At 36.6% G+C, this 12,897-nt stretch overlaps 1 protein-coding gene across 2 annotated transcripts in view; it reads left to right on the forward strand.

Moving 5' to 3' along the window:
- The window catches only part of IL6ST (interleukin 6 cytokine family signal transducer), a 45,135-nt gene extending 36,619 nt beyond the window's left edge, over nucleotides 1-8,516 (forward strand). For both annotated transcript variants that reach the window (XM_043975277.1, XM_043975276.1), the window contains exon 17: nucleotides 948-8,516. In XM_043975277.1, the coding sequence (XP_043831212.1) occupies nucleotides 948-1,694 (747 nt within the window). In that variant the 3' untranslated portion in view covers nucleotides 1,695-8,516. The remainder of the gene's footprint in view (nucleotides 1-947) is intronic.
- The last annotated feature ends 4,381 nt before the right edge of the window (nucleotides 8,517-12,897 follow it).

Raw genomic sequence — 12,897 nt, forward strand, 5'->3', positions numbered from 1 at the left:
ATACAAATTGTCTGAATTTTATAGGAACACACATTCATAAAGCCCATACTTAAAAGAAACTGAGTTGTTTAAGAGAAATTTGACTGAATAAAAACAAAAAGTTTGGTAAAGATTGAAAAAATTCCCATAGACTTCAGGTTGATACAGCCATCATAGCATATTTTATCATCGCTTTGCTCTAATGAGGAGAAGAACTATTTTCCAACATTTGGAACGATTTGATGGGCTTCGGGGTTTATTGTTATGTTTTAGTAGCAAGCCCACTTCATATGAATTCCTAAATGATTTTGCAGTAATCTTTTCCTGAATAAATTTTCTAGTCATACCTGACTACCTTGTTAAGATTTAACAAATTAGATGATATTTATGTATATATGCACACATGCATAAAATACATGTGTGTCTTTATATGTGTATTCTACAGTCTGTACCCAAAGGTTTCCATCAAGTAAAAGTTTGGCTTTGTTATCTGCAGATTTTTGGTTTCTATCCAGATAGAATCTTGCAGTCATTTTCTAATATGTGTGGAATCTGATTTGCAGGACTTTTCATTTATGAAATATAACTGCAAATGATATTGAAGGAAAGGTTCAGCCAACTTTGATGGTTTTATTCAATTCCATATACATTTATTAAGCACTCACTATTTGTAAGGCATTATGCCAGGTTCTGCTCATACAGAATAATCCCAGCCTTCAGGGAGTTTAAAGTGATTCATACTCTTGAAACAGAATTAACTCACTATCCTACAGACTCATCTAGATTACTTTGCATTTAGTGAATTTTCTGTCTACCTGATAAAAACTAGAAAAATTTCAGATGAAGTCTTAGATCTCTGAATTGAAGCTCCTTTCATAATTCTTCATAGGACACATGTTTTATTATTTACCTTTGAAAAAATAACCTGAGCATACACCATAAATGATAGACTGTTTTCTCTTTCTCAGCACAATTTGCATTCCAAAGATCAGATGTACCCAGAAGGTAATTTTACTGACACTGATGTCAGTGTTGTGGAAATAGAAGCCAATGAAAAAAAGCCTCTTCCAGAAGATCTAAAGTCATTAGATCTCTTCAAAAAGGAAAAAATAACAACTGAGGGGCACAGTAGTGGTATTGGAGGTTCTTCGTGCATGTCATCTTCCAGGCCAAGCATTTCTAGTAATGATGAAAGTGAATCTGGACAAAATACTTCAAGCACTGTGCAGTATTCTACTGTGGTGCACAGTGGCTACAGGCACCAGGTGCCATCAGTCCAGGTCTTCTCAAGGTCTGAGTCCACCCAGCCTTTGTTGGATTCAGAGGAACGACCAGAAGACCTACAGATAACAGAGAATGGAGGAAGTGGTGATGGCGCATCACCCAGGCAACAGTATTTCAAACAGAACTGTCATCAAGATGACATCGGTCCAGATCTATCACATTTTGAAAGATCAACGCAAGTTTCTTCAGTGAATGAAGAAGATTTTGTTAGACTTAAACATCAACAGATGTCAGATCAGAGATCACAGTCCTCTGGATCTAGACAAATGAAAGATTTTGAAGACATTTCTGCAGCAGATAATTCTCATGCAGGTGCCGAGGGACAAATTCAAAGATTTGAATCAATTGGGTTAGAGGCAGAAACTGATGAAGGAATGCCTAAAAGCTATTTACCTCAGACTGTAAGACGAGGTGGCTATGTGCCTCAGTGAGGGAGACTATTTTCTCTTAAGACTTAAGCAGTGACTGTTTTCCTGCAAAGTACAGCTAAGTAAACTTTTATCTGTGATTTCAGATAAACATGTCACTTATCAAGGTGGTTATTTGACCTCCTGGCCTAAAGCATAATCTTTCTAAAATGGGCTATTTCTCTTCCAGAATAACTGGGATTCTACATCAAGCACTACACAAACTGTTTTGCATCCTGTCTGAATGGTTAAATTTGTGCTGCTGAAGGATGTTTGCATTTTAAAAAGAAAAACTTGGCTAAAATTCTTTAAGTGAAACTTTTCATTTGTTATTGAGAAGACAGAGGGCATTTAAGTAGTTGGCATGGCTGTACTGACTCAGAAATTTACAAACCTTGTTAAAATGGTCAGTTATTCTAAGAATGGTAAAAGTACAGATATTTGAGCTTAGGAAGATTTTTTTTAAACTAAAGAATCACATGTTTGGTTTTTATGTTTTGGTTTATAAAGTAATTAATGTACTATAATGGGGGTACAAAACTGATCTCTACATACCACAAAAATGGTCAATCTCATTATTATGTAGTGCAACCATAAATAAATTAGGCCCAAGCTGACTCCTTTTCAATCATGCTGATGCCACAGAACTTAGATTGTGGATCATCCATCTTAGCAAATTAAAAAGCTTCAATTTTCATTTGCCGTATTGTACACCGAACATGGTCTTCACTTCACTAAAGTGGGCTGTGCAGGGTAGAGAAAGAGGAAGAGGAAATCACTCGACTACTACTATTATGAGCCTCTTTTAGGCACATTCATTTACATCTAGGGTTGAGTAGAAAGATCAAATGCTGCAAACTGCTTTAGGCATTTTTTATAAGGCAATTTTAGTTTGCCTTGGTTTAAATTTGTAACATTTCTCTACTGGTGTATTTTGAAATTATAGACTCTTATTAGGCTTTAGAAAATGTGGTTAGAGAAGCACTTTATGTAAACTTTTATCTTTTGCTTAAAATTTTTGTCATTTAATATATTTTGTGTTTTTCTTTTTAATTAAGTAGGCAACATTGAAAGATTACTATTCTTTCTTAGCACTTGATTCTTTTGACACTAGTTGTCACTTTTCACCAAGTGAAAAACAAAAAACCTCTGCATATTGATTTTCCTAGAATTGTAATCATTGTCACTATCAGAATTATATTTCCTTATTTTCTAAAGAGAGTTTTTAACAAGACACCACATTCTAATCAAGAGGTAGAATGGGAAATCAGCATACCCAGTTTCATTAATTCTGTCATATGGTTAAGGACTTGTTTTAAAGCCTTTTAGAATACACTATCTTATCTTTAAGGTGCCCAGGCACCACCCCTTCTTACTGTTGGTTTAACTTTGTAGTTCATTTATTCATTTGTATCATTCCCTAAAATTCCCTTCTCTGCCAGCCATATTTTAACAAAGTAAGAAGTAGGCCAGACAAATTGGATAAATCCTTATTAGACCCTGAAATGAGAAAAGGCTTGCCAGCAGCAAAATGAACTCCTGCTATCCAAGGAAGGGATAGGCACTGAGTTTTATTGTTTTTTGTTTTATCACGTCTGAGTTACAGGAATCAGACAGACTTTCAAATGTGGCTTTGCCAAGAGGTTACTAGTCTTTATTAGGACTAGAAAGCTAAAGTGAATTGGTGTTTATTTCAAGATGAACTAAAATTCTACTTTCAACATCTAAATTGTTCACTCTAAACTTCCCACTTTGTTTTTGAGAGTATGTTATCCTTACATTTTAATGTTTTATTCTTATTAAAAGGGTCATCTGGCCTCAGAGTCAGGAAGACCTGGGTTCAAGTCTCCCCTCTGATACGTTCTGTCTGTGGGACCCTGGGTCAGTCACTTAGCCTCTCAGTGCCCCAGGAAACCCCTGAAGAGACTATAAGTTTTAGAAGGGGCGCTGCTAGGCTGCTTTAGTAGAGGATTTTCCTCACTGGAGCTCCATACAGTGATGAAATCACAGGCCCAATTTTTTTAAAAGTTCCTTTTCAAAATGTCTTAATATTTATGGTTTCATTTAATTGACAATCCTAATGTCTATGTTATAAGACATCCTGTTTCCTTCCCTTAACAAAAGACTAGTCGAGTCATAGAATTGTAGACCTGGAAAAGACTTCATCTCACATAAATAAAGTCCGCTAGGTCACTAATTTTCACCTTTTTGATGTCATGGCCCCTTATAGTGGTCTAGTGAAACCCACAGACCCCTTCTCAAAACCAAAATAAAATACATAGAATTACAGAGAAAACCAGTTATGTTGAAACAGTTATTAAAATAGATCTATGCCAACCTCATCATTTTGGAAATTAGACAATATTCCTTTATCTGGTATAGGCCAGAACCAGGTCTCAAAAATTGTATGATTCTGTAAAACTTGAGACTCAAGTAACAATGACTTGTCTCAGGTTATAGACTTCAGTGACATAACTGTCTTTTAAAGTGGAACTTAAAGGTAGACCCTACAAGTACCAAATTTTGACAAATATCATCTATCTAAATTTTATTTTCTTTCAAAGTGATCCCCAGTGGGGCCCCGAATCAAATTAAAATATAATTGGCAAATACTTAACAAAACATAACAGAAATAAATGATCTTACAATATAAAACTAAGTTGTGCTGCAGCTCATAGGGATCCTTGTATATACAGTTTAGTGTCTCCACAGTCTTCATAGTACCTCAAGATGTTTCCTTGGCCCTTACCACATTCTACCTTTTGTATGGATTGGAGGATACATTAGGTGCCTTGTATTAGATTCTGAGATTAATTCTATATGTTTCTTGCATAAAGCGCAGTGCCTTTTAACAAAGTAGGTGCCCAATAGATAATTACTGAATTGAGTAATAATGTTTTATTCTTAATCATAATAATCTTTTTTTCAAATCATACTTCTTATCACATTTACTATGAATGAAGCTTCCATTAGTGACTGCGCTTCAGTAAAACAATTCATTTGGAGATAAAGTTGGAAAGAGGGGTTGGGGTTTGGGGGTTGGGGTTTTTTTGTGTTTTGGTTTGGTTTTTCTTGTTTGGTTTCTTAACAATCCTAGGTAAAAATTATATGCGGATTATTTACTTTCAGATTTCACTTAGTTTCTACTCCATAGTCTGTGCTTAAACTTAACGTTTTTGCAAAATGCCTTTTAAGTTGGTGAAACTCAAAGTTTTATTTTATTTAAAATCATAAGATATGTTTCTTCTAATCAGCTGGTAGAGTAACATATAATAATAACTTCATAAATGGATCCTTCCTTGTATATTGATCTGATACATAAGTGTACTGATCAAGTATACTCCGTTTTCCCATTTTAGGATGAATAAATACTTTTTGGCAACCATTAAGTTTAGCCTAAAATATCTTCATAGATGGACTAGGCACTGTGCAGAATATAGCCAATTCTGTTGAGGTGACTTATAGAAAACACTTGAAAAATTTAAGTCATAACAAAGAAATGCAGTCTACTGTGATAAAAATGATGGTGCTGTGGAATTTCAAAGTAAGGAAAAAATTTTTCAATAGGTCCACAGCACTGGATCTTGAAATAAGTATAAGATTTACCTGCAGGGGAGTTGGCAGAGCATGGCATTTTCACCAAGGAGGAACATGGAGGTAGAAACCAATAGGGAATTTGTCATGGGACTATAATAAAATTCGCATAGCCGGTATATACCAATGGCCTAACATTTATTCCCTGTGGCTTTGTAAATATAGACTGAAAATAGATTTGCATAAATTCCATAGTCTTGACTATTACCACTACTCTAATAAAAGCAGCAGAGCAAAGTGGTTTTCTTACTACTTATGTTCCCTTCTAGTTGTTATGATAACGGAGACAAAACAATAGAATTATCCACTTGATTTGTTTATTCTTTGCATTATCATACTGACTTTATTACTCTAGCCCCAATTTGCATTATTAGGGACTGACAATTTAAGTGCCCCAGTTTCCTCTACCAGTTGCTTTTTAAGTTATATATAAAGTATATTTTCTTATTCTACCCCTTTCTGCCCAACCTACTGTCTTGACCCCTTTTTTCCTCTTCCCTAAAAAAAGTTCTAACTGTGAAGGTGAGACCTTGCTTAGGAATAGCTAGATTTTAGTAGAAAAGGTATGAAAACTTTTTAAACTCGTATCTAATTCTAATAGTTGCTTTCATTTAAAGCATTCTTGCATTCAAACCTAACTTAATGCAGTTGGGAGGCATAATCTTAAAGTGAGTATGGATACCTAAGTTTTGGTTTAAGCTGTCTCATGCAAAAAGGGGATGATTTGGATGACTGAACTTTGTTTTATAATAAATTTGGGGTGCTTTTTAATCTAATCTTCCTGAAAAAAGCTCAGGGAAAAGTCTCACTTTAAAAGTAGCTGTTAGCACATTTGATATAATTCTATCTTCTGAACTGACAATCTGATTCTTGTCTTTCTAAACAGGTGTTCAAATTGAAGCTGATAGTGTGACTGTTTTATGTTTCATAGCATTTAAAGACTATCTATCACCTGAGGCACTGAGCACTAAGGCTTGCATGGAAGTTTGTCATGTCTGCATAGCATATGATCTATATCTACATGGTACCAAAATAATCAATAGAATACTAAAAAAAAGTCTTGATAATTATTCTAATTGAGGTTACTCAGTTCAGGTGACCATGTAGGCATAGTATGAAGCCTTTGGCCTGAAATAGTATGTCTGTCCATCCTTCTTTACTTTCCTCCTTCCCTTTCCTTCTTTGTAATTCTTAGAGATTTAGTGGATTGTGAGTCACTTAAGAGAGCATCTTGTGAGCAAGATGTAAATGAGACACACATGCGTACACACACATAAGTTGTATATACATATATGTTTAGTATAGTAGAATGAATCTGATTAGCTGAATTCTTTAAGATATGCTAGCATCTAGATAGAAACTTGCTTTTTGTGCAGAGATTAATTTTCCTACGAGATTTTCACATACTTACAGAATGGACATTCAAAAGATAAAAAATGTATTTGGGCACTAATATTTCACTTGCAGCTTATGCAAAGAGGAAAAAAAAACAAAGCCACAAACTTGTTTTTAATGTTAAATTACTCTCCTCTTTAAAGAAGATACCTGTCTTTGCACTTGTTTTGACTTTGTAAGACAAATTTGACAAATCTGGTTTGTTTACAGAAAATTATACTTCTAAACCACTGATTTATTATTGTCTTTAGATATTTGAGGTCAAGATAACCGTATTCTAGATTAAAATAATGAAACTTTATCTGGAAAACAACTTCTTCATGGAGGAAGGCAAATTCAGTAGTTCAAGGGGCACATTTGCCAATCTATAGAAAAAAAATTTGTCAACCACAACTAGTTCATTATGTTTAGATTTTAACTAATACTTACTACTAGTATCCAAGGTCTAGCCCTGTTAGTAGGAAAAAGATGCCATGCTAAATATTTAGCCATTTTAAGAATAAAAGTTTTATGAAATTTTTACTTGTTAAAATGTAAAAAAAAAATGTTTTTTGTCTTTTAAAAAAGATTAATCTAGGTGCTGGAAGATGCCCAATATTTATGCCAAATAAGCTGAATCGTGTATATGATAGAGAATTGGGAGTTAATATGACATGGAAATCATTAACAAAATCATTAATTGTGCATTTGTATATACTTGTTTTCATATTATTTGCTAAGACTATTAAGGATGTTACAACAAGAACCAATCTGATAAGCTCAATTCCTACTGAAAAGACAAAATTATGAAATTAAGACATATATATGTATATTATAAAAGTGTAACAAGTTTTCATTAACCAAAAGATTAATTTAGATAGAATCTCATAGAGTTTGGGGCAGTGCCTGCTTTGCCAGCATGTACACTAAAACTGGAATAACATTGAACACTACTAGCATGGCCCACATACAAGGCTGGCATGCAAATTCACATTCCATATTTTTTCATTTGCAGTATTAAAATCTGAAAACCTGAAAAAAATTCATTTTGGACAGTTGGATTAAATTGAGTTTGAAGTACTACTTCTTCACCCACACATGCATACACACTTAAGCCAACCAAAATCACAACTGCAGAAAGAGAATGATTACATTGTAGAACTTCTGAAACTTTAACCAGTTGATATAAGTAATTAAAAAGGGATGCTATGACAGCGTTTTATGTTTTGCAATTTTATTCTCTCCTCTATATTGCTATGTTTTCTCAATGATGTATTCTTTAAGTAGCAGATTTTTTAATTATCCCTGTTTTGTCTTTAAAGTTGCATTTAGTTGCTTCCCATTTGAATAAAGTATTTTTGTTTCATTGGGATGGGTTAAGTGTTTGTGTATGCTACACAAAACTATTCAAATGAATGGGGAGTGGTAAGGCAGGCAGCATAGGAATTTAACTTTCTGCAAGTCGAGAATTTTGATACTTGCACACAAACTTTGTATGACATTTAGGAAAACCAGAGCAGCACTGAAATGCCAACACACGCACATGAGCACATATACACACTTGCGCACACTAATGTAAGTACAGGAGTACTTCTAAAGCTAAATGTAGATGATTTTAAAATTATTCTGTATTTGTAAAAGTTCATAGTACCTACCTAAAGAGTTTGAGTATATCCTTGATTTTAATTAAAATGAAAAGAGAAGGGTCAGCTTAAACCCTTTATAATAATTCATGAAATCCTGGAATATAAAAAGCCTTCCCCTACAATACCACTTTTAATCATGGGCAATCTATTGCTAAGTAGTATAGTGTATGGCTCAATCTATTCTAACGAAGTAATGTTAAGAAAATTACAATAAAGGCCATCTGATAAAGTCCTTGTATCCTTTCCATGTAAGCTTTGTAAGAACAGATTTATACAGTTCTTCCTTCCACGTCACAACTTTCCCCATCTCAGTATCATTGGTTGGCATAAATTAAATGGGAATTTGGGGGGAGTTTTGCAGAAGCCACAAATGAGTGAAGGACAACAGATGGCACAAAAAAAGTTTAGAAACTCAGAAATGTATAAAATATATGTGTAGTATTATATAATAACATTTTTTCTTTTAATACCATGGTAATTCAGACCTTCTCTGGTATGAAGGGAAGGCCAAAAAATTTTATGCAGATTTTCCAAATTGCCAGGACACCACACCCCTAACTCTAGCAATGTGGAAGGGATAACTAGTTGGAAGCAACCTCAGAGGTCATTGAGTGCAACCCCTTCTTTTTACAGAAGAGGAATTTGAGGTCTGTAGAGAATTAACAATTTGCACGAGGTCACACAGAGGTAGTAAGTAGCAAAGCTAGGATTTCAACCTAGATCCTTGACTTCAAATCCATTGCTAAATTCACTAAACCTTGCAAAGCCCTAGAGAATATATATAAAAACTGCCTTAAATGTCATGTAAATGCCAACAAGCTGCACTTAAGAATCAGAAAATATAAGGACAGATTATTTTTTTAAAGCTAATCAAATTTTGAAAAATTATTCAAATATCCTAAATTCGATTTTAATCATATATGTGCAATTTCCTAGTATTCCATGCTGGGCTTAGCACTGTGTCTTTGCACTCAGACTCATTTTATATGGTAGGTCTGAGCAGTTTTCATGTAAACTGTGCCCAATATGTTGCTCCCTTATTATTTTGCCATTCCCAAACCTAACTCCAATCCTGGTTTCACAGAAACTTTCCCACAAAATACACCAGTGTGCTCTTAAATTTGCAAGCCAATGTATGTATGAACCATGTCATCAACCATCATTTGTTGTCGTTACTCCAAATGTGATATTCAATATATAATATTGAATAATAATTTTCCTTACACATTGTACCTTTGATCCTTTAAATAAATTTAAGGAATAAATCCCTTTTTCATGTTCTTGGGTGGTTGCTACCATTTAAGGCTACAATACAAAGGAAAAACCATTTGTAACTCTTGGTATTAGATAAAGCAAGAAGTAAAAAGCAAGTTTCAGGTGGAGTAAAAATTATTTGTAATAAAATTATTATTGCAGTTTTTAGCTGACTCATTTGGGAGGGGCCACACCTGGCCCACCCTGAAGTTATGTATAGTACTGAGGTCAGAATGATAGCTCTCCATAGGCAGTTCCGGAAGAAGCCTAGCATTCTGAAAGAACCCTCCGCCTCCCTTCAGGGAGCGTTCAATCTTTCCTCCCCCCAAAAGGGGAGGTTCTTCAAAAACTGCCTATGGAGAGTTCTCATTCTGACCTCAGTAGCATACATAACCTCAGGGTGGGCCAGGTGTGGCCCCTCCCAAATGAGTCAGCTAAAAACTGTGATATTAATCTTTACCACAAATAATTTTTACCACAACTAGAATGTGGCAATAGAAGAGTACACTTTGTACAAAGGAAATACATTAAGGGTTAAAGGATTTTTTTTAAGTTTTACTTTTTTAAAAATCACCTTTTTTAAGGAAGTGTGAGAAAATAACTTTTATATTTAATAACTATTGTATTAGGACCAAGGTTTTCTCCTTTTCTACTTCCTCATCCAGAAACAAACCAGTGTGGGAAATTTCTCTTAGAAATTTATCCAGGCCAAAATTTAATCAGACAGCAAAAGCAATTCTAAGTTTAGTGGGTGTATTCCTTCCTGCTCGTCATGTTTGCTCAGACAGGTCCTGGAAAAATGTTGATTCTTCCTGTTATCAAGACAAGTGATAAAGAAATTGATGTCTCTCCTACCAAGATTTGAGTGACCCAAGTCACTTACCACAAGATAGCCTATCTCCCATTTGATTAACCAATCAAAATTGAATAGATACCCCCATCAGAACACCTCCTTTTTGAAGGGCATATGAACTGTGACCCCACCACCATTAGGGGTCTTTGGTCTAAGAGAGATGTCCAAATGACCATCCTTTTATTAATAACATGATTAGATTACCCAGAAACTATGTCTCTCAATTTTTTAATCATTACAAAAGCAACAAGTATTTCTTAAGCCCATATTAGCCAAAGGGGGTATATACCCCCTTTCAAGACTGCTCATCTACCTTTGGAACACCTTTGGTGTCCATCTGTCACCCAACTCTCACCTGTGGCTCCAAGAATCTGTAGTATGTGCAGCAGCCACACCCCAGTAAAGCAGTCTCAGCAGACAGGCTAAACCAGGTTGAGGGAAACCGACAGGCCTCAAACCTTTCAATGGGTTAGGGGATGTCTATCCCAAGCATGTAAAGACTTCTGGCCAAATTGGCAAAGAAGAACAATTTGTTCCAAACACCAGGAAGGTGGCCGAAGCAGGTGGAGAGCTTTGGGCTTGGTCAGACATTGGAGGTGCCAAGGTTATCCACTGCATTCTGAGTCATCAGCAGTCATCTTGACTTTTCCTGCCGCTGGATTTCAATGACTGGAGGAGAGAGTGAGGCTGATGACTTTGTGCAGCTCTGCCTCACTTCAATCCAATTCATGAACAAGTCAAACATCACCCATGATGTCAATGATCCTCTTCAGAAATGAAGGATGAACAACAGTGAGAAAGACATTGTGCTAAGCCTAGGGATAGATACAAGTAAAAATATAGTTCCTGCCTTCAAGGAACATATATTATAATGGGGGCGAAGGGAGCTGAAATGGCAGGTAGGAGGGAAGCAAACTACATAGGGCTTAGTGTTAAAGTCCAGAAAAGTCAGAAGAATCGACAGAAAGGGAATAGAGTTTGCATAGCCCCCAAGCCCCTCCCCAAAATGGAGGGCCTAGGAGGAACTCAACAACAGGAAAAGACAAGGTGGAAGGATGTTCCAAGGTAAGAAAACCACAGGAGAAGATGAATGTTCTAGGGTGAGGCTATAGGTGAGGAGGCCCAAAGCACTGAGGGAGTTTCTAGCATGAGACCAGAGCTGAGGCATGGTGTGAAAATCAAGGAAGTTAGAGCTGGGAGGGGTCAATTATTTCCCTTTGTGACATTTAAAAAGGTTGAGAGACATAATTTAATGCTAGGGTTTTTTTGTTTTTTGTTTTTTGTTTTTTTTAAGTGAGGCAATTGGGGTTAAGTGACTTGCCCAGGGTCACACAGCTAGTAAGTGTTAAGTGTCTGAGGCTGGATTTGAACCCAGATACTCCTGACTCCAGGGCCGGTGCTCTATCCACTGCGCCACCTAGCTGCCCCAAGGGTTTTATTAATAAAGGAAATCAATGATGCTCTAGAATACCCAAGACCATCGTAGCAGGGAATTCATGCTTTTATGCCCTTGGAGAAGTGGGTATTCCAGAGGGTAGCGATCAACTCTGATTGGTTAACAATGAAAGAATGAATATTACAGTGAGGGGCTAGACCTACTCTAATGAACTTTGGTTAGGTTATTTACTTTTTGTGTGTGAGGCAATTGGGGTTAAGTGACTTGCCCAGGGTCACACAGCTAGTAAGTGTCAAGTGTCTGAGGTCAAATTTGAACTCAGGTCCTCATGACTCCAGGGCTGCTAAACCTGTGTAGAGCACAATGGTCTTCCCCACCTTAGATTAAATTCCTTGTAAGGGTGGGTGGGGTCCGACCACAATTGAGAATTCAACCTTCAGAGACTGAATTTAAAATTGAGAACTTAAGAAACAGGGGGGCTCCCAAACTCATGACAACAAAAAAAAACATCCAAATAATGCCATAGGACAATGCCTGGAGCAGCAAAACTCACAGAAGAATGTGCTGAAATCATCTTCTAACCAAGAACGGCTTGGAACGTCAGAAGGAGGGAGCTGCTATGCTGATATAGGAGTCGGGCCCAACCCCACAGTCACCCTGACACAGATCCAGTCCCAGGAAGGCCTCACCAGAGAAGGAGATCCCCAGAGCCTCTGAATCAGCTGAAGCACCAGTGTCATCTGGAACTAAGCTCACAGTCTGGTGAGTGGGCTGAGCCCTGGGCAGGGGAGAGACTACAGGGGTCTATGCTGGTGCTAAGGCAGAACTTGGATCTTACACCCCTACTGAGAACCAGGAGGTAGGCTCTAGTAGAAGTGGCCCAGGTGGGGAAGGGGCACAGGCTCGTCAGAGCTAACAACCACAACACACAGAGCTGGTTGATTGGCAAGTTGGTCTGGGGTCATCTAAGGACCAGGAAACAGGCCAGGTGAGGGAAGAACCTGATTCTACTTAAATCATACCACCTGGGACTTCTTAAGCTTGGTATACTGCAGCCTGGAAACAGTGCCCCCACTTTAAGGAGCTAAAAGTCTAGTAAAAGAAAGGCAA

The sequence above is a fragment of the Dromiciops gliroides genome, chromosome 1 (assembly GCF_019393635.1).
Source record: "Dromiciops gliroides isolate mDroGli1 chromosome 1, mDroGli1.pri, whole genome shotgun sequence".
Classification (NCBI taxonomy): Eukaryota; Metazoa; Chordata; class Mammalia; order Microbiotheria; family Microbiotheriidae; genus Dromiciops; species Dromiciops gliroides.